The 24,204-nt window shown below is 31.6% G+C and overlaps 3 protein-coding genes and 1 non-coding gene across 4 annotated transcripts; 1 reads left to right on the forward strand and 3 right to left on the reverse strand.

The window, feature by feature from the left end:
• The first annotated feature begins 638 nt into the window (after nucleotides 1–638).
• On the forward strand, nucleotides 639–7,675 carry LOC110645718 (polyadenylate-binding protein 6). Its single transcript, XM_058148078.1, has 9 exons — nucleotides 639–812; nucleotides 2,695–2,929; nucleotides 4,422–4,731; nucleotides 5,494–5,759; nucleotides 5,851–6,147; nucleotides 6,252–6,538; nucleotides 6,627–6,689; nucleotides 6,944–7,162; nucleotides 7,258–7,675. The coding sequence occupies exons 1-9, from the start codon at nucleotides 639–641 to the stop codon at nucleotides 7,408–7,410; spliced, it is 2,004 nt and encodes a 667-aa protein (XP_058004061.1). The 3' UTR covers nucleotides 7,411–7,675.
• A 614-nt stretch (nucleotides 7,676–8,289) lies between these two features.
• Nucleotides 8,290–10,056, reverse strand: LOC131180899 (GDSL esterase/lipase APG-like). Its single transcript, XM_058149035.1, has 5 exons — nucleotides 9,657–10,056; nucleotides 9,427–9,557; nucleotides 9,099–9,332; nucleotides 8,719–8,974; nucleotides 8,290–8,634 (listed from the first exon to the last, which is right to left on the reverse strand). Exons 1-5 carry the CDS (start codon nucleotides 9,904–9,906, stop codon nucleotides 8,441–8,443), a joined length of 1,065 nt encoding a protein of 354 aa, XP_058005018.1. The 5' UTR covers nucleotides 9,907–10,056; the 3' UTR covers nucleotides 8,290–8,440.
• Nucleotides 10,057–13,838: 3,782 nt separating this feature from the next.
• TRNAS-UGA (transfer RNA serine (anticodon UGA)) lies at nucleotides 13,839–13,924 on the reverse strand. The gene has a single exon. It is a non-coding gene; the product is annotated as a tRNA-Ser (tRNA).
• Nucleotides 13,925–14,241: 317 nt separating this feature from the next.
• LOC131180710 (putative leucine-rich repeat receptor-like protein kinase At2g19210) lies at nucleotides 14,242–22,502 on the reverse strand. The gene is made up of 13 exons (XM_058148079.1): nucleotides 22,358–22,502; nucleotides 18,829–19,405; nucleotides 17,862–18,337; nucleotides 17,616–17,754; nucleotides 17,402–17,473; nucleotides 16,945–17,016; nucleotides 16,782–16,862; nucleotides 16,486–16,634; nucleotides 16,199–16,398; nucleotides 15,946–16,072; nucleotides 15,748–15,810; nucleotides 15,471–15,660; nucleotides 14,242–14,840 (listed from the first exon to the last, which is right to left on the reverse strand). Exons 1-13 carry the CDS (start codon nucleotides 22,500–22,502, stop codon nucleotides 14,411–14,413), a joined length of 2,721 nt encoding a protein of 906 aa, XP_058004062.1. The 3' UTR covers nucleotides 14,242–14,410.
• Between the last annotated feature and the right edge of the window lie 1,702 nt (nucleotides 22,503–24,204).

Genomic DNA, 24,204 nt, shown 5'->3' on the forward strand with positions numbered 1-24,204 from the left:
CATTAAAGCACACAAATTTGAGTTGAAACAAATTCCATTGGGGGTCCAAAAGATAACAGTCTTCTTCCTTTCATCAAGCATGAAGTCAAACACAGCCAAATTTGTGAAAAGATGAAATGGGAAAGTTATAAAACAGTAACCAAAATTGTATCTACTGATACATAAAGTTGTCATATGAATTGGTTCTACTGTCTGATTTCTACTTAATACATGTTGAAGTTGCTTAGGGTCATAGGTATTAAAAAGGCCCATTTTTTCTCCCTACTTGCTGTCTAAGTTTACACCGTTAAGTGTGAACTTTGCAATGACCCTTGTGAAGGGTTTCATAATGTTCTTTATGATGTATCCATTTTATATTACTCGACGAAATCCAACGGTGTTTTACTGGTTGAGGATTTCACCCCACGAATAGTGAAGACACTTGAAGCTGCCTAAACAGTCTGTTGCTGCTGAAAAGCATGTGATAACCAGAGGAGTAAGAAGATAGTCAATTGACCCACACAGGCATTACAAAGGAGTTGCCTGTGTTTTCTCGAGCCAAGGAGTTACTAGTGCGTATCTCACTTGTCGGTGTGGAAACAGCCAACTGAAGATGGCGACATGAAGCTGATGTCTCGGAGACCTCCTTGGTAGTCACCATGCACAGCGACGCTGCTAGAGTAGCTGAAATTGAAGTCACAGGCCTTGAGTTTCAACTTTTGGATTCTTTTTCCCCTTCAATTTCCCTCGAGAATGCCATCTTGGATAACGACATCGTTCGGGGGCTTTCTACCGTACCAGTGCAACGCGGGAAGGAAAAATACTGTAACAGGGTCTGACTTGCACAAATTACCAAACCAGGGTGAATGGTCAATGTTGGAACACCGGGATGCGAGGGAAATCAGCGTCCAGTGTTGGAACGCTAGCCTTGATGGCGTCCACACTCTGGACGCTATCCTTAATAGCGTTTAGAACTCATTTGCAAAGATTCTCTGTATTAAGTCAGGTCCAGCAAAGAGCGAGGAACCGGGACGCCATTCAAAGTGGTGTTCGGAGGCAGGACTTGAATTAAAGAAGCGTCTGACACGTCCTAGATATTAAATCAAACCGAATGAAATCGAACCAGATAATTATCCGATTCGATTTATTAAATTTTTTTTCCAAGAAATATAGCTGAATACATCAGGTGAACCTGACTGTTTATCTAGGAATTTATTGTGATTCTTATCTGATTTGAAAATTTGGATTTGTAATTTAAAATTGAATCAAATGAAATCGAACCAGATATCATTTCATTTTTTTTTTCAACACATATAATTGAATACATGAGGTGATTCAGGCCATTTATCCGAGTAATTTTAGCATTTCCTACCAGTCTAGAGAATTTCGAGTTATATTTGTAAATCGAACCAGATTAAATTAGAGTGAACGAAACTCAATTTTATGCATAATAATGGCAATAATTATACTTTTGCAATATAGTAAATATTTTAGCCCATTTCAACTTTTGGGCTAGATTTCTCGCAAACCGTGAACCTGAGTACCAGAGCGCTCCACCCACCGAAAAATGATGTCGGAAAATTTTGAAATTTATATTGCCGCGAAGCTCTCAACAAGTGGAGCATTCTGGTACTCTCGATTTTCTCGTGGGGTTCACGATTTGCGAGAAATCTAGCCCAAAAGTAAAAATGGGCTATAATATTTACTATATTGCAAAAGTATAATTATTGCCATTATTATGCATAAAATTGAGTTCCGTTCACTCCAATTTAATCTGGTTCAATTTACAAATATAACTCAAAATTCTCTAGACCGGTAGAAAATGCTACAATTACTCGGATAAATGGTCTGAATCACCTCATGTATTCAATTATATGTATTGAAAAAAAAATGAAATGATATCTGGTTCGATTTCATTTGATTCAATTTAAAATTACAAATTCAAATTCTCAAATCAGATAAGAATCACAATAAATTCCTAGATGAACAGTCAGGTTCACCTGATGTATTTAGCTATATTTCTTGGAAAAAAATTTAATAAATCTAACCAGATAATTATCTGGTTTGATTTCATCTGATTTGATTTAATATCTAGGACGTGTCAGGTTAGAACGCTGGAGGCTTCTTTAATTCACGTCCTGCCTCCGAACGCCATTCTCCAAACGCCACTTTGAATGGCGTTCCAGTTCTTCGCTCTTTGTCGGACCTGACTTAATACAAAGAATCTTTGTAAATGAGTTCTAAACGCTATTAAGGGTAGTATCCAGAGTGTGGACGCCATCAAGGCTAGCGTTCCAACACTAGAGGCTGATTTCCCTCGCGTCCCGGTGTTCCAACATTGACCTTTCACCCTGATTTGATAATTTGTGTAAGTCAAACCCTGTTGCAGTATTTTTTCTTCCCGCGTTGCACTGGTACGGTAGAAAGCCCATCGTTCGGCACCTAAAAGAAAATCCTTGTGGGGCCACCTTGGTACACTTTGCATTTTCTGATAGCGAGTACCCCGAGTTTCTCCTACTTGGAGCGAGTACATATTCACTCACACCTACAAAAGAACACGCTGAGAGCTCAGTAGCGCACCGTTATAACAAACAAAAGTTCCCTCCTCTCTCTCTCTTCCCTCAGAAAGCAAAAATCCTTCCCTCTCACCCTTCTTTCTCTCTCTCTCTCTCTCTAAAATCCTTCCCTCTCTCTCTCTCTCTCTCTCTCTCTTTCTTTGCTTTGAAAGCAAGAAAATCAATGGTGGCGGCACCGTCACTGCAGTCTCCGGGGAACCTGAGACAAAGAAGGTCGCTGTACGTGGGTGATTTGGACCCTGAAGTCACAGAAATGGACCTGAAAACTGCGTTTTGCTCCGTGTGTCCCTTTTTCAACCTTCGGCTCTGCCGTTGCGCTTTCACCGGCAAGTCTCTTTGTTATGGCTATGTCAACTTCTACTCTCACAACCAAGGTATAATCCATTATCGCTACATTCTCAGTACGAGAGGAATTTCTTGGATTCTTGGTTGTTTCTCTGTTACTCTTTCTACGAACTTTTATACTCTCTCTTTGTGTATACATTTAGGTTGATGAATGTATGAAAATTTTGTGGGATCTTGGTTTTTCTTTCTTCAAATATGGAGATTTGGGTTTTGGGTTTTTTTTTACTGGGTGGTTTTTATGTTTTCTCTCTTTCTTTTTCAAAAAACCATTTCTTGTAGCTTTTCTTTCATATCTCTATTGTACGTATGTATTGTTGTGATCTTTAGTTCTTTCTGGACTTTCGAACTGTTGAAGTTCTATTTATCTATCAGTTTCTGTGGAAACAATCTCTCTCTATTTCTACATATGCATTTGTTCTCTTTCATGTAGTTTTGGGTACAGATTATAGCTCTGTTTATCTAAAAACTTTTCCTCTGATATTTCTATTTCTGCGCTTCTTCTCACTTCCTCGGTTTCGTGATTGGAATTAGGGAAGTGTGCTTTTGTGAGACTGTGTTTCATCTTCTGAATCGTTTCCTCAGAATTTTTCAATGCATGCTTTTTTGTTTGATTCATGGGTTTTTCTTTTTTCCCCGTTGTGATGTTTCGATACTTTTCATCTTCTTTTCAGTCTTTGCTTTACTCTGAAATTCCTCTCTATGTGAGTGTGAATTTTAATGGGGTAGGCTATTGTAATGTTTTCTTCCCTCTCTGCATGTTGCGTATATTATATGCTTAATTTTGGTTCTGAGATTTGTTTCTCGACTCTCTCTCTCTCTCTCTCTATGTACTGTACCATCATCTTTTGCACTATCTTTTATCTCTCTATGTTTCTCTCCCTGTAGGTCTCTGCATATGAATATGATTTACTTTTCCCCTACATTTTTTTTTCTTTTTTTTCTCCAATGACATTGCTTTTAGCTCTCAAAGTCAACCTCTAAGCACAATTAGATACAGAAACTTCACCATTCTGCATGTATTAACGTCTACATTTTGATGTCCTGGTTCATATATTAGACATGATTATATTGGTATTTTTGGCTCATGTTGATATGGTATTGCAAACTATAAGTTGTCTTCCTGTTCATGAAGGGTTGTGCACTTTTGCTTCTCTTCCTTATTAATGTGATGATGTCTGTATTTTCTGTTTCGTTTGGTGAACTCTAATTCATTTTTCCATATAAATTTCTTTCACTCCACTGCGGTTAAGTAACCAAGTTTGAATGCTGGTGAAAGTTAGGAAAATTGAAAATTACTCTTATGCTGCTGTGATTTTCAAAAAACAAAAACTCAGGCCTGGCTAAATGATCAGTTGCATTAGTCTTTGTTGGTAGAACGGTTGGTTTTTCTATTAATATACCCTCAGAATTATATGTTTAGTCCTTGGATTTTATTTATTTATTTATTTTTGGGAAGGGGGGGATTGTACTGGTTGAAAATTGGTTCTAATGGGAGTTTGCTTCTTTTTCCATTTTCATCAGCATCTGAAGCTCTCCATAAACTAAATCATACGTACTTGAAGGGAAAACCCATGAGGTTAATGTGGTCGCAGAGGGACCCTTTTGCAAGAAAGAGTGGCATTGGCAATCTTTTTGTGAAAAATCTAGACTCTTCAATTGATAGTGCTCGCTTGGAGAGTATGTTCTGCAAGTTTGGGACTATACTTTCTTGCAAGGTGGTTGAAGAAAATGGCAGAAGTAAAGGTTTTGGGTTTGTCCAGTTTGATTTAGAGGATTCTGCCTTGGCTGCACGAACCGCTCTCCATGATACCATGCTTGAAGGAAAAACACTGTGAGTCCCATTTACTTGATCTCTCCATTTCTTTTATTACCTTAATTACCATTTCTTTTGACTGCTAGATGTCTTCTTTTTTTTCAATTTTATTTTTGGCGTTACTTCTGTGCTGTTTTATGCTTCTTTGAATGATGGGTTTTCATTAACGGGCCTCTGGTTCACTGGAAAAAGCAAAAGAAGATATAGGCAAATTGTTTAGAATTGCATGATGTTTCTTCGTTAATCAGAACTGCATGGTGCTTGGTTTTTTTCCTTCTTGATGGGAATCCAGTATATAAAAGCACTGGATCTTTTATGTTGCTGCAGTTTCTAGAAAATCAAAGTTGCATAAAGTGGTCAAATATGGCAAAACATGTGTTTTGGTGTGGTAATTGGAGTTTTTGTCATAAACAAATTATACAACTGAGGAGTTCAATTTTGTTTATTCCCTGCAATTTTAAGCCACCCAACAGGGATGAAGAGATTATGATACTTTTATACACGTACACCCATTACATCAATTTATTTAACTTACAATCCATAATTAATTATTTCTTAATTGTTTTTGTTCTAAGAAATGGATCTAACAAGACTTCTCGCTTATACACGTGCTTTGCTAGTATTTTCTTTTCCATTGGTAATTCTACTACCGTTTTTGGATTGGCAGATTGTCTTTTCCACATTTGTTTATTTTCAATGGCTATCTTGTTATAATTGTTGATTTTTAATGGCTGGTTTTATTTTATTTTGATTTATCTTTATATTACATGTTCTTATTAGGTATGTATCCAAATTCGTCAAGAAAAGTGAGAGGATAGCAGCCACACTTCATGAAGAATCAAAATTTACAAATCTCTATGTAAAAAATCTGGCTGATGATGTGACAGAGGATACCCTTCAAAACATGTTTTCTGTATTTGGGAAGGTTTTTAGTGTTGTCATCATGAAGGATAATGATGGGATATCAAGAGGTTTTGGATTTGTCAACTTTGATTCACCAGAAGGTGCTAAGAAAGCTCTCGATGCTTTGAATGGTTCTCTACTAGGTAGATTTTTGAACATGTTGCTCTTTGTTTCACTTACCCATTCATTGCATATTATTTAAGTTAATAACAAATGAAATGATTTGTGAAACAGGTTCCAGGACTTTGTTTGTGGGAAGAGCCCAAAAGAAAGCTGAGAGAATAAAGATATTACAACATGAATATAAGGATATTTTCAACAACCATATTGAAAAGTTGAAATTATCAAATGTGTATGTGAAGAATCTTGATGTACACATTGATGATAACAAATTACGAGAAATATTCAGTACCTGTGGAAAGATAATTTCAACAAAAGTGATGCGGCATGATAATGGGGTAAGTAGAAGCTTTGGATTTGTGTGTTTTTCAAGTCCTGAAGAAGCAAAGAAAGCTCTGAACACTATGAATGGTAAGCTAACTCTTCCTCTGTTTTCATGCTGCTTCTTCTATTTGTCAGTTCAATGTTCATAATCAGTTTCCTGATTACCTAATCTCATGTTACTATTGTCTTAGGAATCATGCTTGAGGGGAAATCTCTCTATGTGGCAATAGCTCACTGTAAAAAATATCGCCACGCGGAACTGGAGAAGTATTTTGCTGCATGCCGATCTCTGTCATTATATCCTTCTAACTGCAATGTCATTGCACCTTCAATTGGTCCAGTTTATTACAATTTGTCTACTTTCCATCCACCAATCCCTTTCCTGCAGAATCCAATCTCATTCCAAAATTTTGGTGCAAATATGGGAGTCCAGTATCCTTTGGGAGCTGAGAATTACCAGCAACAGTTTTGCTCATATGTAAGGATTCTCTTTTATGCAACTGCCTTTTCATGAATAGACCTCTGTTTATTTCAGTTGTTATTCTTATGTACTTATAAAATATCAGATTTCTTTGGGACAAATGCACCAAAGCACTCAGAACCCCTCAGTAGAGTCCTGCCAACAGCATGTACGTCCTAGCTTGCTTTTTTAAAGAAAAGGAGATTGTCTCCATTACTGTGCCTTTAATATCTGTGTCTTGTTTTATTTTATTTTAGTTTTTGAGAAGAAGAATCATCATAGTGCCAACAGTTGTGATTATTTTTTTCATATTGAGGTTTAAAGAACAAAATCTTATCTGCAATTCATTTCCTAGTGTTGCATTATGCTGCTAGTTTTATTTGCTCATTTCTTCCTTGATTTCTGTTAAATTTTGCTTTATAGAAACGTGCTATCTCACATTTTCGTGATCGAGATCTGAATTATGGGCATGTTGGGATTCAAAATTTTGGCCATAGCAAAAGGCAGAACAAGAAAGGTGGAGGTGCAGGAAGTACCTGCAGAGGATCAAAAGCTACCAGGTGTTTTGCTGCAGCAAAATCTCCTGAAAACTCCAAGAAAGACGTTGGGAATTGTCTCCACCCCTTTGTTGAGAATCTTCAGGTTTGTGGCTCCTAGAAGTTCTCTTTCTAGAAACATAAGATGTGGTATCTTTCATAATCGACTGCCTCTAATCCTCTCCCTGTGCGTGTATGCAGCCTGAGTGTGCAGGGAATATGCCTGGAATGCTGTTGGAGGCCAATGCATTACAAGTTGACAGGGCAGCTCAAGTGCTGAAGGAGGCCAATGCTTTGAATAGTGCAGATATTGGTGCAATTTTGCCCAAGTCTGCTCGCTGCTTGAGCTACTAGAATCGGCTAGAATAGGTGACGGTGGCATTTCCAGTTTCTAACATTCTCAAAACTACTTCGCAGTGCCTGTTAAAAGTTGTTGCAATATTGGTTTATAATGAGCTTATTTGCCAATTGGTGCAATAATTCCATTTTTTTGGTTGAAGAAACGTTCTGTAGTTGCTCTGTAAATCTTTACTAGGACAGATCAGCATCAGTTTTGTCATTAGAACATGGAGATTTTATGTTTCTATGACAATGCCTCCCCCCATGACTTTTATGTTTCTATCGACCTTTTAACACAGTTTTATTCCATTTTTTTTTATCCAAAAAAATTTTGAAGGTCAAGATTATGGATTTATTATAATAAAATTGAAGTGGAATCTTCTCAAACTATATATATATATATATATATATATATATATATATAATTTTAATTTGAAAACAAAATTATAAAAAAAGAAGTTATCGATTTTGATGTATTTACAAGTTGATGATTTTATTATAATAAAATTGAAATCAAATCAAACATGTCGAATTTGAAGGATATATATCCAAAAATCTAGAAATTTATAATCTCAAACGAAATTATAAAAAAAAATCAATTTCTCGAATTTTTCTTTCATTTTCTAAAGTGAATTTGTAATATTTTTTTTAACACCAAACTGATTTTAGCTCGCCTAGCCATGTAAGAAAAGAAAAAAAAAAAAAACTGATCTAATCTGAAAATTCTTATTTAAACTGGATCTATAATGGATCCAAATAAATATAGTGCGCATATTATAGAATTTTTTTTTCCATAGCTAGACAAAATCAATGATCTAAACTTCCACATCTTTTCCAACTCTTTCTGCTAAATGATGTTTTGATATCATCTTTGATATCTTACTAAGAATAAAATTGAGAGAAATTTGCAATTGAACTCCTCATAATAGGAAATAAGTTTCTTCAGCTACATGAAATTCAATACCAGTTTTTGATTAGGACACTAGTAGAAATGCAATATCACTCCAGTGGGATATGTTACACATAAAAATTTTATATATGGGCGTCAAAGGAGAGCAAATCCCTGAACAATCAACGCATCTGCAAGAACCTGATTAGCTGCCTGAGATGGATGGACACTGTCCCAAAACACATACTGGGTGGCATTGGGGCAAGTTCCTGGAGACTTTGGATTGCACAACAACGATGTTGACTCTACTGTCCCTGTCCCACAGCACCCTCTTCTTGCTTCCACAAAACCTGTCAAACATAATAGAAAAGACTCTTACTATAATCCAAACCAAAACTCAAATTGCATTCTCTTAATGTTCCTAAATATGTTACCATTAGCTGAAGGGGTTTTAACAAGGTCATAGAGTGGCTTGAAGATGTCGAAGACGACAATCCTTAGATCAGGAAGTTGTTTTTGGAGACTCGCAACAGCTGAGTTTATCTTCTTGTTGAATTGCTGGGCATCAGTGTTGATCCTGGAGACACACCCACTCTCTTGAAATCCAAATAAGGTGCGAGCTGCAGGGAGGCAACCCAATGGTGGGAGTGAAGTTACCCCAAGTCTCCTAGCCCCAAAACCATACAAGTCCTGTTTGCAAACAGAGCTTTCTCAAATAGATTCATAGCCTTTTTTTGGCTACTAAATTTCACTTTGCATGTTCTGAACAGAACTAGCAGAAAATCTTGAAATGATGGTGGTAATTAGCAGATACCTTAACAAAGCTTGTAAATGCACTGACAAGGAGTGAGCCATACTGATCAGGAGTATAGACTTTGTTTATCAAAGGATTGACATAGTAGTTCTGGAGGAAGTCGCTACTTCCTGCACTCAATAAGTAGAGTGCACCCTTAATGATTGATTCTGATTGGTTACTTCCTGCAACCTGGGCTAGCTTACTCTTGTATTCATTGAAGAACTGCAACTGTTGAGACAATGGAATTGCATGCTGCAACACAATGTATGAATATTGTTAGAGAAATTAAGCCTTATATTTGAAGATTTAATTAATTTTGTACATAAATAAGATAAATATACTTCACATTTAACGTGGCAGCATTTTCATCGTAACCAGATGCAGCTGATGCAAAGTTAGCTCCAATAAGAAGGTTTTTCCCTGATGCATCTGGGCTAAGATATGCAGGAGGATAAGTCTTAAATCCAAGAGTTTCAGCTGCAGAAAAGAAATCATTAGTGCATTGATGCATATATAGTTTAAATTATAAAAGCAGAAGCGTGATATTCTAGCCCTTGATTATTGAACTGTAGCTACCTGTTATGTCGGTGGCTAATTTGCCATTGCAGAACCTCCCTGTAGGCCTTTGATTGAAAAAGTCCCTTCCATATGGAGGGTAATTGGCCTTGAAAATTGTAGGGAGATAGTCATTGTTCCCAACATCTACAGCTGAGTCCCCAAATGTAATGATAGCAGGAACAAGAGTATCTTGTGCAAACCCACCATTCAATAATGCAAATGCTAAGGCCAAAACCATGGCTACTGCTCCTCTAGAGTAGATATCCATTTTTTTGTACCTGCAGTGGTGTGGGGGTGAGAGGGTTTGTTCTGACTTGAATATTTATAAAGGAACTTGAAAGTGACCTAGCTGGAGTAGTGGATCTTTGAAGTAGGAAGATGGAAGTTGAGAATGGCTCATAAATGTGAGTTGTTCAAGTGGCCATTGTTAGCATTCATAGCATATACATCATACAACTTCCAACATATGCTAAGATACTTCCTTGTTTCTCTTTATAGATCTTCCATTTTCTTGCAAAATTTTGCTTAAATCAAACATTAAACGCAAGTGCATGCCATTATGTCGGGTTAAACTCACCCATTTTCCTAAAATTTTCATGAGTGTTTCCCAACGTCAAAACTGTTCATCGGCAATCTTAAGGGTAGTGCAGTGCAGTTGACATGTAAGGGTTAGTAATGAAGGAGAAAAGTGAGGTAGGTGGAGATAATAAAAGATGTTGTGCATTAATATACGTCTGCAAGCATAGGAAATAGCACAAGTAATATAGAATGAGTAGAATATTATTATCATAGTTATTGATTTTAATTACTAAAATTTATGTTAATTTTATTAATATCTAGATGATCAAAATGAATTAAAGTTAATAAGATAAAATTAAGCTAAAAATGAAACTAACAACAATTGAAAATTAATTAAAAAAAGTAATAAAAATTTTGGGTTAAAACAAAGTGAAAAGTGACGAGGGTATTTATTGCACTTGATCTAATAATTAATCTCAATAAATTTTATTTAATAATCAAATTTAATTACTATTGCAAGGGTTAATAATAAAAAATATTTAATAATCCCCATAGAAAGTTATTCTATCAATTAGAGCATTAAAATGTAAAATTATTTTTAAAAAAAAATCATAGGATTAAAAATCTATGATAATTGCTATAAAATATAGGATTAAAAACCTATGATAATTGCTATAAAATCAAGTTCATAATCTTGTTTTTCAACCATAAATTACAAATATAAAAATCATTAAGTATTTCACCAAGATATCCTAAAGCATTAAACACAAAATAGCAACCAATAGCAAAGTAGAGAAAATTAAATCAAAATCTAAAGATTAACATCAAGTCAAGTTATATTAAAATTCCTAACTAAAAGATTTAGCCACTCATTATATCAAGAATAAAAACAAAATTTCTCAAATTAAAACTCACCATTATCTCTTAAAAATGATAATAAAAGAAATTAATAACAAAAGAAATAAAGAGAAGAAAGATAAAAAGGCCTTTATTGTTGATGTCAAAGTCTTCCTTCAAACTCTCACAAATATCCCTTTTTGAGCCTTCCTTCTCTGACCAAATTTTGAGAGAAAATGAGTATTGAAAATCCCAAAAATTTTTATTCTCTATCCTCTTCTAGTAAAAACCCTTAACTATTTCTTTTCTTGCTTTTCATATCCATTTGTTGAGGTATTAAAGGCCATGCGCTTGGCCGTGAAATGCACTGTCCAAAAGCCCTAAATCTCACGCCCTGGCTGTGAGATGCTATGTCCAAAAATTACTTCACAATTTTTCTTTTTTATATCCTAATTGTGAGATTTCTTTAATTCTCATGGCCAAGTGTGAAATACCCTGTTTGAAACACTCAATCTAATCTTCAAAATTTCTTTTTTTTTTCCCTCTAATTTTTCATCATTAGAAAGCTATCTTAACTCGATCCTTGCAATAAAACAATAAAAATAATAAAATAAAATAAATTTAAAACTAATTACTCTAAAAATATTAATAAAAATTAATTAAAAGTTCGAAAATAATAATATATACATAAAAAAACTATATAAAATATGCATTATATGTGGGAGGCGCATGTGCAATAGTTAATATGGATTTTCCATGAATTAGCCAGCTAGGATCACTTGTAGGTTGAATAATATATTGGATATAGATCATATATTGTAAATTAAATACACTTGATTTTTATGAAATTTTGGTTGCTAATTTTTATTAACTATGAACAAGGTTAAAACAAGAAACAAATGTAATTTGTTTACAACATTTTTCCTTTCCCAGAGTTTTTTCTTTTCCCTTTCTCTTTGTTAGTTTTGTAGATCAGAAAAGATGAATAAAATAGCCAAGGGAGCCTAAATTTTTAGTTAAGAAAGACTGTCGATGAAAGCAACCTGATTATCTTTATATTGTCCGTGGAAATTAAGATAGAATTGATAAGTCCTTATATTAGAGTTAGAGAATGATGAGAATTAATTAGTATTTGGTTGTGGTTGTCTCAGTCATGGCGTCAACTACAGCCAAACCATATCATTTGATATTTTTCCACGGTAACTTAACCACTAATTCCCAATTAATCATTCTTCCTATCCATGAAAGATTAGTTGTTACTTCTAAATCACATATAATTACAAATATAAATAATCAATTGATAATGTAAACCCACTTACAATTAGATTTAATGATACTCCATAATGCAACATAAAATTTATATCAAATTATTATTAATTGGTAGAATTTCTTCCTATACATCTCATTTGAGGCATGACACATGAAGTTAGGTTGGATTGACATGTTTTGGGGGTTTATTTTTATAGAATTTCTACCTATATATCTCAAAATTTGAAATTAATTGTAGCCTTTTACATGTTTGAGTCAAGGATGAAATGAAATAGTAAAATATGTTATGTAGAGTTAGTGAGGGGAAATTTTTGTCTAATTTATAATGGATCTAAGATACATTATATATAATATAATATATATGTAAAATAGGTGATACTCATATATTTGTGAATTGCGTGTACGAATGTAACGATGGTTCATTAGCTAGAAAGTCTATAATCTCATCCATAAATAGAGTGGTCCATGGCCTAAAATCCAAAATCTTAGCTACATCCAATACCATAATAAATGAAGGTGATCTAATTTGGTTTACCTTCTCTATCTCTTAGGCAATTGCCAGGTTGGCTCTCCTTAAACTTGCTGGAGTCGACTACAGGGCCAAGTTACAACCCTTAACTTTTACTCAGGAGCCTTTATGCTCTACCATCTTGCATAGAAAAATTTAAAATGGTATGATATTAATTAGGAAATAATGCAAAAGAAAAGGGTTGTTGCATAAACAATGAACCGAACCCAATAGACGAAGCCAATTTTTCAAGCAATTTAGTTGAATCATAATGGCCAAATGCACACAGTGCAGGTTCTGGTCTTCCATGTTTAATTAGCATTAAATAGCATACCAAGTACTGGTACAGTATTTGTACTACAGTAAAGATGGCAACTGCCTAGATGTCTTGTCTGCTCAGGTTAGGCCATGAGCATTCAACAACATGGACTTGTTTCTTTCTTTATTATTAGATGACTTTATGAAGAAATAAATTTCAGGCCGCCTTATTAATGTTCATATCATCCACTGTAAAATGGAAAAAACAAAAATCTTGATTTAAATCTTAGGTACTTGAAAGTTGTAACTAATATAATTAATTGTCTAAAATGCTTTTGCTTGGCTAGTTAAACATCTCTACTATGAGTCAGATTTCATTGTTGCTGCAATGGATTCTGTAGGCGTTGGTGGACTGGTTTCTGGCAGTTGACGGATAGTTGCAGGAAAAGGTTACTAATAAAGAAGAGGAAAGGGAATGGATTTTCTCGCTGTGTCTTTGCTCCCAATCCCGAACACAGATTTTGACGAAGAAAACCCAATGAGATTAAAAATGTAACGTCGACAGCAGGGTTCGAACCTGCGATGGATTGCTTTTACTTGGCTACTTAAACATCTCTACTATGAGTCAGATTTCATTGTTGCTGCAATGGATTCTCGGGGCGTTGGTGGACTGGTTTCTGGCAGTTGACGGATAGTTGCAGGAAAAGGTTACTAAAAAAGAAGAGGAAAGGAAATGGATTTTCTCGCTGTGTCTTTGCTCCCAATCCCGAACACAGATTTTGACGAAGAAAACCCAATAAGATTAAAAATGTAACGTGACAGCAGGGTTCGAACCTGCGCGGGCGTGGCCCAACAGATTTCAAGTCTGTCTCCTTAACCACTCGAGCATATCAACCTCGTTCGTAATATTAAAAGGAAAAACAAAATTACAGGAGGCTAAGATTTTTTTATTGGTGGTACAGGGAGCTGAGGTTTGGAAGTGTGGGGAGCTGAGCTTGATAATGGGTAAGGCTAAGGAGAATACATCTTGATTCATTAGTTTTGAAACTCAGACTCAGTTGGAGGCTCATCTTTGCATGGGGTGCAACAAAGCGTCTTATAATCGGACAAACACATTTATTTGACAAATGGGTGCTTCCCACTTTGCAGCCTGGTGGCAGAGCAGCCTGGTGGCAGAGCAAATACAGTTATGTCCCTATCGCATGCTAGTACTTGGAAAACAAAGTATTTTTATAGTATTTTGTAATGACAATTATACATCTCCAAGAAAGCTTCAGAAACAAATTATAGGTGCAGCTTAATACATTAATGTAACAATTTTTGTCTAAACGAAAATGTTAGAAATTTCAAGCCAACACGTATGAGATCTATACTTTAGTAATTACCTTGGACTAGGAGCCATATCAGTATCAATATTCAAATGGCTTATTAGAAGTGAATTGCTTGATCTTATAACCCTGGCTTCCATTGTTTGGGATTCTTCGACAGCCATTGCTATAGCCATGCATTCCTGTAATTCACCTAGTACATGACTCATGTCTGGCCTTTGTATCGCAACGTCTGATACACAGGAAAAGGCAATCTCCACAGCTTTCCAAGCTGAATTGGCATCGAATTCCCCTTGCAGTCTGGGATCAACAATGGTTTCAATATCACCCCTGTTAATTTTAGGTCTAATCCACTGACGTATGCAAATGAAGTCTCCAAGGGTGTTTCTTATCACTGCAGGCAGACCAGTTATGAGCTCAAGTAGAATAATCCCAAAGCTATAAACGTCGCTTTTTTGGTTAAAGTTTCCTGATGTTTGAGCCCTATTGCAGAAAGAAAATAATTAGTCCAATAGTACTTTCAGGAAAAGCAAATTAGTCAAGAATAGCGCTAATGCAAAACCAAAGCAATTATTAAAAATTTAAGCCCAACCTTAATATCCAGATGTAAGGGTTAGAGGTTCTAAAATGTTATTAACCCTTAACCTCTTTTTACTTTTAGATGTGGGGTTTTTATATTTAACGCCATACCTGCACATGTGCTATTAACTGAAATGTGGTGCGAAAAACATATCATATCATTAATTAATTGAAAGCACACACGTTCAAACAATAGAAAACCAAGGGTCACATGGTGAAAATGGGCAAATAAGTAGAGAAGACATGATGGCAAAGAGTGTAAAGTTAGCTGTAATTCTATATTGGAAACTCAAGCATACCATTATTAAGGTTAGAGATCATATGATGCTATTAAGCTTATCTTTTAGAAGTGAGATTTTATTATTATTATTGTTATTTTTTAGATTTATTAGCGTATCCTTTTATGTCTATTTTTTTTTTCCAAGTATCGGAACTGAGTTGCATACTGCGCTCAACACCTTTTGGTTGGTAAGTGAGGTTTTAATCTTTAACGCCATTGAAGCAAGGAGGTTTGGTTAAGATTAAAACACTTACTCAGGAGCGACGTAACCAAGTGTGCCAGCAGGGCAAGTTGATACATGCGAATCACTTTCGTTGGCGAAAGCTCTAGACAATCCAAAATCAGCGATCTTTCCTTGCAATTTTTCGTTCAATAAGATGTTGGAAGTCTTCAAATCCCTGTGGATGATCGGTGGTTTGCAGCCATTATGTAGATACTCCAATCCTGCAATGCCAGTTAACTAGCAGTGAATAAGAATGACGAACGGGGGGCTAAAAGTAAAGAAAAATAGACATGGATTCGCTTGAGAACCATGAGCTGCGTCTACTGCAATTTGAAGTCTCTCTTTCCAAGTCAGAATACTTCCACTTTCCTCTGCAACCATAATACATCAGTTTATCATTTTCTGGAGGTATCTTGAGGAAAATGGATATCTACTTGTATAAGAAATCTAGAAAAATCAACAAATCAAGTGATTAATAGAAATCTTTTACAGTTTGTGATAGATACCTGATAAATGCTCTCGCAAGTTTCCATTAACCATGTACTCATATACTAATGCCATATTATGACTATCATTACAATACCCAATTAGTGAAACCAAATTCCTTTGATGAACAATCATCAATAGCTGCACCTGCATTTGAATTTAAAAAAAAAAAGTCACCATTATCTATCTATCTATCCTGTAATAGTGACAAAAGGGCAAAAATAATTGATTAAATTGAGTTGTAACTACGGCTGCAGTAGTGTTGTATCTAACCTCTGCTTGAAATTCCTTGTAGCCTTGCTTTGATGATTGGGATAACAGCTTAATTGCAACCTGAGTGCCATCTTTTAGAGTTCCAAAGTAAACTTTTCCAAAGCCCCCTCCTCCAATGGTGGTCTTAAAGTTATCAGTAATACTAACAATCTCTGAGTAACTAAAGGTCTGATTCTTTGATTTTTGTGTTTCTGCTATTGCTGTGTAAGTACAATAAACAGAGTATGAAATATATAGATAGAGAGATAAAGAAAATGATATATGCAAATAGAGGAAAAAAAGATTACCTTTCTGTCTTCTATATCTCCAAGAGATAGCTATCATGCATAGGAGTAGAAGCATCAAGATTGATATAATTGACGCAACAACTGGAAGAAGAAAATGCTTCTTTTTCTCACATGAATCCGACTGGCATAAATTTGGGTTTTTGTTGAAGCTAGCATTAAGTATGACATCATCAATTCATCATATAACAGATATTAAATAATATATGTATTTTCAATATCATTATTTTTTTTATTGGTTCATTTAATGGCTCGAAAAAGATGAAAATAAAATGATGGACAAGAGAAGATGATCAAACCTTAACTGCAATGTTCCATTATTGGACTTTGCTATAAGTGATTGTGGAATGGATCCAGTGAACTTGTTCCCAATTAAATTTCTGAAAAGAATGCATACTAAATCACTCGTGTATAATTCATCAAAAAAAAAAATCATGTATTTTATGCTAAGTTTCTTCTCACAGAGTTTTTAAATTTGGCAGTTGTGCTAAAAATTCTGGCACCGGCCCTGTCAATTCATTGTAAGATAAATCCCTGAAAGAGGAGATGCCATTATAATGTCAGTTATATATTTATTTGGTGAAGGCAGGATATTAGTTCTCTACTTGGAGATTTAACCATACTTGGGCATGGTTCAACAATATTTTTTTCTTTTTTTTGGGGAAAACTTACAGCAAAGTTAAGTTCAACAGTTCAGAAAAAAAATTGGGGAGAATTCCAGTCAATTCATTGTATGATAAATCCCTGAAAAGACAACAAAAAGATTAACATATATTATATATTATACTATGATAGAGCAAGATATGTGAAAGCTCCTTCCCTGTAACAAGGGTGCCCTGTTTCTGCCCCCTATGGGAGAATGTCTTACGCAGAGGATATGTTCAAAAGAACAGTTAAAAACTTAGTCAACAATACTTACAAGTACTGAATTGCCTTGAGGGCGGAGAGTGGCGAAGCTATCTCCCCAGTCAATTTCCTTGAACTGAGGTCCCTGTTCACAGTTCATAGAGTAAGCTAGAGTGATATGTTGGCATCAAATCATAATCTAGATAATGATGTGCAGTTTAAAGAAAAGACATTACTCTTATGAATATTTTGTTAACAACTAAGAAATTTAAATGAGCACTACTCACAGAGAGATGATCCTTGGAAGATTGTTGTCATAACTACAATTCAAACCATTCCATGAAAGATCTCTTGGCACACAGGGGTCTCCTTGCAATTCATCTCCATTTATGTTGTATGATTGCATGATGGCCATGATTGCATCAACTATGATTGTTCCAGAAAAATATAGTTTATGTTGAGCATTCTAATTACCAATTATTGCTACTGATATAACAGTGACTACAAATGTTAAAAAAAAAAAAAAAAAATACCATCTACTTGGTCTGTTGGAGAACGAGGAAGCTTAACTACACTGAGAATCTCAAAGGCATTGAGAATGGGTGGAAGGTCGGAGTTGCTTGTTGGATTGATAGTGAAGTTAATCTCTCCTTCATTTGGTGATTTAAGAGGTATAGTCTGTGGCTTCAAGTATTCCAGGCTAATGGGTCCATAGTTGAGATCATTCAGAGTAATTGTGAATTCTCTTCGTTGATCTTGTGGAATCTCTACAATTTCAGCAAAGTGAAAGTAGACATAAAAATCACATGATGGGGAACAGATAAAGCTAATGTTGTATCTCAATGAGTGAAGGCCTTTCTGGGGCTGGGCTGCAGTTTTTAAAACTTCAATGGGTAGTTTATATGAATCATCAATTTCCTGGACTTGTATATCTGATGTGGCATTGACCCAAGTCGTATTTGCTAAACCATAAGTTCTCCAGATGCGCTGAAAGACATCATCCTTGTACCTGAATATCAAAGATAAGCCAACACCCATTTTTATTTATGCCAACGCAATTAAACAATATATATATACACACACACTATTGATGTACCTATTAAAGTTTTTTTCCAAATAGTTCCTATGGAAATTTAAACTTGAAATATAATAGTTTTAGAGACGATTTTAATGTCATTAATTAAAATTCATTGATAACTTCTAATGCCTATTTAGTACTTAGAAAATTATATTATGTTCTTAGTATAATGTGTATTCATTCAAAAATGTGTATTATGGTTTGTAATTAATTATTATTATTATTATTATTATTATTATTATTATTATTACAATTAGATCATAAATTTAGATAAATTAAAAATAATTTTTTAAATAAAAACAATAATAATTTAAAACATATTAAAAATGATAAGACGCACAAGCACGCACTTGCCAAAAAAAACTAATATACACTAATTGCAACAATAATATATTTACAGACTAAAATGCATATCTATTTACCTGAAATTCAAGTCGGTAGGATAGCTCAGTTGATAGCTTAGAGCAACATTTAATGATCCAAACTCACTTCTATAAATGGAATCATTCACAGGGTGTAATTCCAATGCTGAAATGAAAGGTACGCCAACGTTTGTGTTCACAAGACACAAATGAATAATATCAGTTGAAGAAAAATGAAACAAGTCGTATGATATCCAAAGATTATCAGCTAGACCTTCCACCGTTATCCAATAGTTAACCCCTATATACAAATCAAACTTTGGAGGCTGATCCTTTCCATCATAATTTCCATAACAAAAGAGAGTATTGATGAAGTAATTATGGTTTTTTCCCTGTTTAGGTCGCAGAGTGTAGCAATTTTTTCTTCCCGTTGGAAAACTTCTTAAATTCTTACACAGCCGTTCTGTAAAAACCTCGAATTGAGTGGACTCGAGTTCTGCATTATGATTTTCCCCGGTGCTTATGAAATCTCTATCTGATTTGTAAAGCAATCCTACATTGTCATCCACATAATCATCATTCACCCCGCAATCGATGCTTATGGAGCCTTTAAATTGGACATAAAGATAAGAAAAGAGTTAGTTATGCTAAATAACATATATAAGAGTTAGTTTATAGGAAAATAAAGGCAAGTACCAATAGGACCTAAAAACTTTTGTGGCTTTCAAAATTTTTTTGAAGCTACACAAAATGCATAGAATTTAGAACTTAATTATTGTTTCTAATTCAAAGATATAAAATATATGGTAAAGCTCATATATAAAATCAATCAAATTCATATATTGATGCCTGATAAATAGACAAAAAAATAAAATAAACCCATGATTCTAGAAGTCTTTATGCTTTCCTTTATTTTTCCATTAAGTGCAGCTTATGATTAACTTTCATTGAGGCAAAATGTTTATCTAAACATAATAGCTCAAAACATAAGATATAAAGTAAAATTCACATATAAAATAAATAAAAATCACATATTTATATTTTGAGTATAGATAAATCAAAGTAAGAAATATTCTTCATCAAGATAGATAAATATTAATTTTAATGTCATTTTAATTGATTATATAAATAAATATATCTATCAATTTAAAAATTATTTTTTATTCGATTATATTTTAATAAAAGTTGTATGCCATATGATTAACATGTAATATTAACTTAATTATAAATTTAAATGTAATATAATAAAAAATATAATAATAAGTTTTAAAAATATAAATAGGCAAAAATATATAAAAATAAAAATAAATTAACAATAAATACAAGTTAACTTATTGAATTTAAATAATTTAAACTCTATTATTTTATTATTATTATTATTTTAAAGTTTGATTTGCATACCTTATTTTTATTTCCCATAATTTAAAATAATCTTAATTTGCATAATGAAGTTGCACATCTAATATGTGAAAGAAATTTATTTGTAAAATTAGAAAACAGAGTAATTTATTAAATGAATCTTTGTTAGTTAAGTATACTATTATTATAAAATTTTCATTTTTATTATATTGATATCTTGAAATTTTATATTGCCCTATTGTTTGATACAAAAAAATTTAAAACCTATTTAATATATTAATTATTTAATATATTTAATAAGTATTTTTATTTTTTGCAATTATAGATTATATTATATATGTTATAAATACATTATTGATTAAAATATAAATATAAATTTAATCAAGAATGTTCTAATTAAAATTATATATATGTTAATTTTCAAATGTTAAATTAAAAATTATAACAAATTTTTTGTATAATAATTTTTAAAAAATAAATTTATAAAAGAAAAATATAATTTTAGATTATTAATATTTATAAGATTATTTTTATTAGTTCAAAAAGTAATAATACTAATAGGATTATAAATATAGAATTACTATATTAAGAATTATAATATGTTTTTAGTATAAGTGGAATTATTATTATAATAATATTAAAATTTTAATTCATATTAATTATTGTAATATTAAAAAATAAAATTATAAGGTATTTAGTAACGAATATTTCGTTGCTAAAAGTTATTAGTGACAATATAGTATATAGTTGAATTAGCATTATAAAGAGTTTAGATACAAAAGATTAATGATGATAATGTTTAGAAATTAGAAGGTATTTATTGCTAAATTATTAGCGATGTATCTCTTTGTCGTTAAATAGTATTAGCGATGAATTTATATTATTATATATATATTATTATCTTTAATATGTATTATTGGTAACAAATTATTTATCTGTCGCTATAAATACGTTTTTTATATATTTTAATAAATAATAAATAGATTAATAATATTTTTTCTTTATTAATTTCTTGTTTTAGTTAATTATTTCTCATAAGATTTATATTTAATTGAAGTTAAGTATAAGTAAAATTAAGAATTTTAAATTTATATAATTTTAAAATTAAGAATTTTAAATAATAAAATATAATTATAATTAATTTTAAGAATGAAAGGTAATTTAGGCAAAATCAATGTTTCAACCTTCATATATATATATATATATATATGAAATTTTTTAATGACAAAATAAAGAAAATATGTTAAAACTTCATATATAAATAAAGTTAATCTTAATGAATTAGAAACAAATAATATAATATTTAGAGACTAAGAAGTTTTACCTTAAAAAAATAATTATTAGAAACAAATAGTATAATATTTAAAGACTAATAAATTTTACTTCAAAAAATTAATGATTAGAAATAAATAATTATATATTTAGAGACTAATAAGTTTTTATATTAAAAAATTAATTATTAAAAATAAATAATATAATAGTTAGATATTAATAAATTTTTGTCTCAAAAAATGAGTCATTATGGACAAATAATATAATATTTAGAAACTAATAAATTTTACCTTAAATAAAAATTATTAATAATAAATATCTTATTTTCCTCAAAGTATTTATCTCTAAATTTTTTTTTTCTCATTTGGCTTCTATTAGTATTTAAACCTCAAGACTTCACAAGCATAGAGACTATTCTAATACAGCTATGTTAAAATTCATTGCCAGATAAATAAACTCTTTAGAGTCTGTTTGGTTAACTGGAATGATGGAGTGGGAATGGGAATAAAATATTTATCCCCAAAGTTGGAGTATTTTAGCAAACATGAATGCTAGGAATGGGAATGAAAAAGCTGAAATAAAAATTAAAATATTCCTGAGTTTTTATTACCAGTAAAAATGAGAATCAATAATTAAGGCCTGATGGATATTTCAAAATCTTATTCCCATTATTTGCATTTCAACCAAACTTATATAGGAATAACATTCCCATTCCCACTCCCACAATGCCATTCCCATTAAGCTATTCTTAATCCCAGTACCTGGTGATAATTATAATAGAAAATAATAATTAATTATTGGATGACACAAAAATTAACAAAGTGGGTTGGATCTGTAACTCTCCAGCCACAACTTACTTTAATAAAATTTTGTCAACTCCCTTACCAGGCCTATGATATGTAAACTCTTTAACATTTTTATATCCCACTGATGTGGATATGACAGGATTCGCGCTTACCTGGGTTTCCAGTGGCAAGCTTTCTTCTTCCGGCGGGTTCATTATTTGCTGCAACAGCTACTTTAGAGCTCCCAGATGAAGCGTATACTGGATTAAAGATTAGCCATGGTATTGAAAACAAAAAGAATATCTGCCAACCATCCATGTTGATGATTCGACAGCATACAAGTAAAGAAAACTTGGTTGAAATTGGTTGCCTCTAAGTGCTAGCGCATATAGGAATCGTTCTATATATACTACATTCATGTACGGATAATTATGTTTCATACAGCGGTTGGATCTTGGAGATTGAATTATAGCCATTCATTAATGCTGTGTTTAGATTTTTTAAAATTTTATAAGAATTTAATTTAATTAAATTATCACACTATATCTAAATTATGATATCAAGACTATAAATTTTTATTCAAAAAGCAATTTATTTATCTTTATATATTTTTAAAAATAAATAATTATTTATCTCATTTATTATTATTCATAAATGTAATTAAAGATAAATATAGAGATAAATATATATTTGACACTTATTTAACATTTAAAGACAAATATATTTTTCTATATTAATAACTTATAAAGACAAAAAAAAATATCTCCCTTTTCATTTTAATAAACTATATTATTTGCTCCTAAATTTATTTTTAAATACAAATTAAATTGATTTAATTATTTATACTAAAATTTCTAATTTTACTTTTAAAATTAAATAAATTTGTCTCTAATAATATTTTCTAAAAATAAATTATCTTGTTATTATATATTAATTTCTTCACATCATTAATTATTAATATAAATATATTTATTTATCTTTTAATAATATAATATTTATTTACTACTATAATTTAAATGAAATTTATTTAAATTATTAAAAATAATAATAATTATTTAAAATAAACAAGTATAATTTTCAAAATTAAACTATAAGTAGCGGGCTCCGTATTTGGACTCCACTTTTTGCTTGAAATGCAAAAGGAAGAGAATTATCTTTTACAGGAAAACTATCACTTTTCAAGTTTTTTAAAAAATGATGTGGGACATTTTTTTTTACAAATTATTATTTTTTTAATTTATAATTTATAATTTAAAATTTTAATTCATAATATAAATATTTTATTATAATATAGAATTAATAACATATTATATTATATAATCAAATTTTATTATATTTATTATAGTACTTGTATGTTTTTAAATAAAAATTTAATTAAAAATAAAAAAAATAAAATATTAATATATGTATAATTAATAAATTCAAATCATCAAAATATCTGTAGTTGAATGGTAAAAGTGTTTTTATCAAATTTTTGAATTTTTTTCTTAAAAAATTAGTAACACTTGTTAGTCCAATAATTAATAACAATATATTGATTAAAAGCTTTAATTATATAGATTAAAAGAAAAATATAATTTCTTTTTTTTTAATATATACAAATATAATACAATATGAGTATAGGTATTTTACATGTTTAATTTTTTAAAAATCACTTTTTTATTTAAGTATATATTTATGCATACTTAACACACATTATGTATATATGTAAAGTTATTAAAATTTTTTTTAATATGAAAAACGAAATTTTCTAATGACAAATTAAAAAAAATGTTAAAACTTTTTATATAAATAAAGTTAATCTTAATGAATTAAAAATAAATAATATAATATTTAGATACTAATAAGTTTTACTTCAAAAAATTAATCATTATAAATATTAGAGGCTAATAAATTTGTCTTAAAAAAGAGTCATTAAAGACAAATAATATAATATTTAGAGACTAATAAAATTTTATCTTAAATAATAGTTACTAGTAATAAATATCTTATTTGTCTTATGGCATTTGCCTCTAAAAGA

Source organism: Hevea brasiliensis, chromosome 6 (genome assembly GCF_030052815.1).
Source record: "Hevea brasiliensis isolate MT/VB/25A 57/8 chromosome 6, ASM3005281v1, whole genome shotgun sequence".
Lineage (NCBI taxonomy): Eukaryota > Viridiplantae > Streptophyta > Magnoliopsida > Malpighiales > Euphorbiaceae > Hevea > Hevea brasiliensis.

Bases quoted from the DNA above. Each gene is read 5' to 3' on its own strand.
- LOC110645718 (XM_058148078.1), top strand. From the start codon at position 639: ATGCACAGCGACGCTGCTAGAGTAGCTGAAATTGAAGTCACAGGCCTT. The intron at 6,148-6,251 runs GTAAGCTAACTC...CTATTGTCTTAG, and splicing joins AGCTCTGAACACTATGAATG to GAATCATGCTTGAGGGGAAA. The intron at 6,539-6,626 runs GTAAGGATTCTC...ATAAAATATCAG, and splicing joins AGCAACAGTTTTGCTCATAT to ATTTCTTTGGGACAAATGCA.
- LOC131180899 (XM_058149035.1), bottom strand. From the start codon at position 9,906: ATGGATATCTACTCTAGAGGAGCAGTAGCCATGGTTTTGGCCTTAGCA. The intron at 9,333-9,426 runs GTGAAGTATATT...ATTGTGTTGCAG, and splicing joins AAAATGCTGCCACGTTAAAT to CATGCAATTCCATTGTCTCA. The intron at 8,975-9,098 runs GTATCTGCTAAT...GTTTGCAAACAG, and splicing joins CATTTACAAGCTTTGTTAAG to GACTTGTATGGTTTTGGGGC.
- LOC131180710 (XM_058148079.1), bottom strand. From the start codon at position 22,502: ATGGATGGTTGGCAGATATTCTTTTTGTTTTCAATACCATGGCTAATC. The intron at 16,863-16,944 runs GTGAGAAGAAAC...CATTCTTTTCAG, and splicing joins CTGCCAAATTTAAAAACTCT to AAATTTAATTGGGAACAAGT. The intron at 15,661-15,747 runs GTTCTCAAGCGA...CTGGCATTGCAG, and splicing joins TGCAGTAGACGCAGCTCATG to GATTGGAGTATCTACATAAT.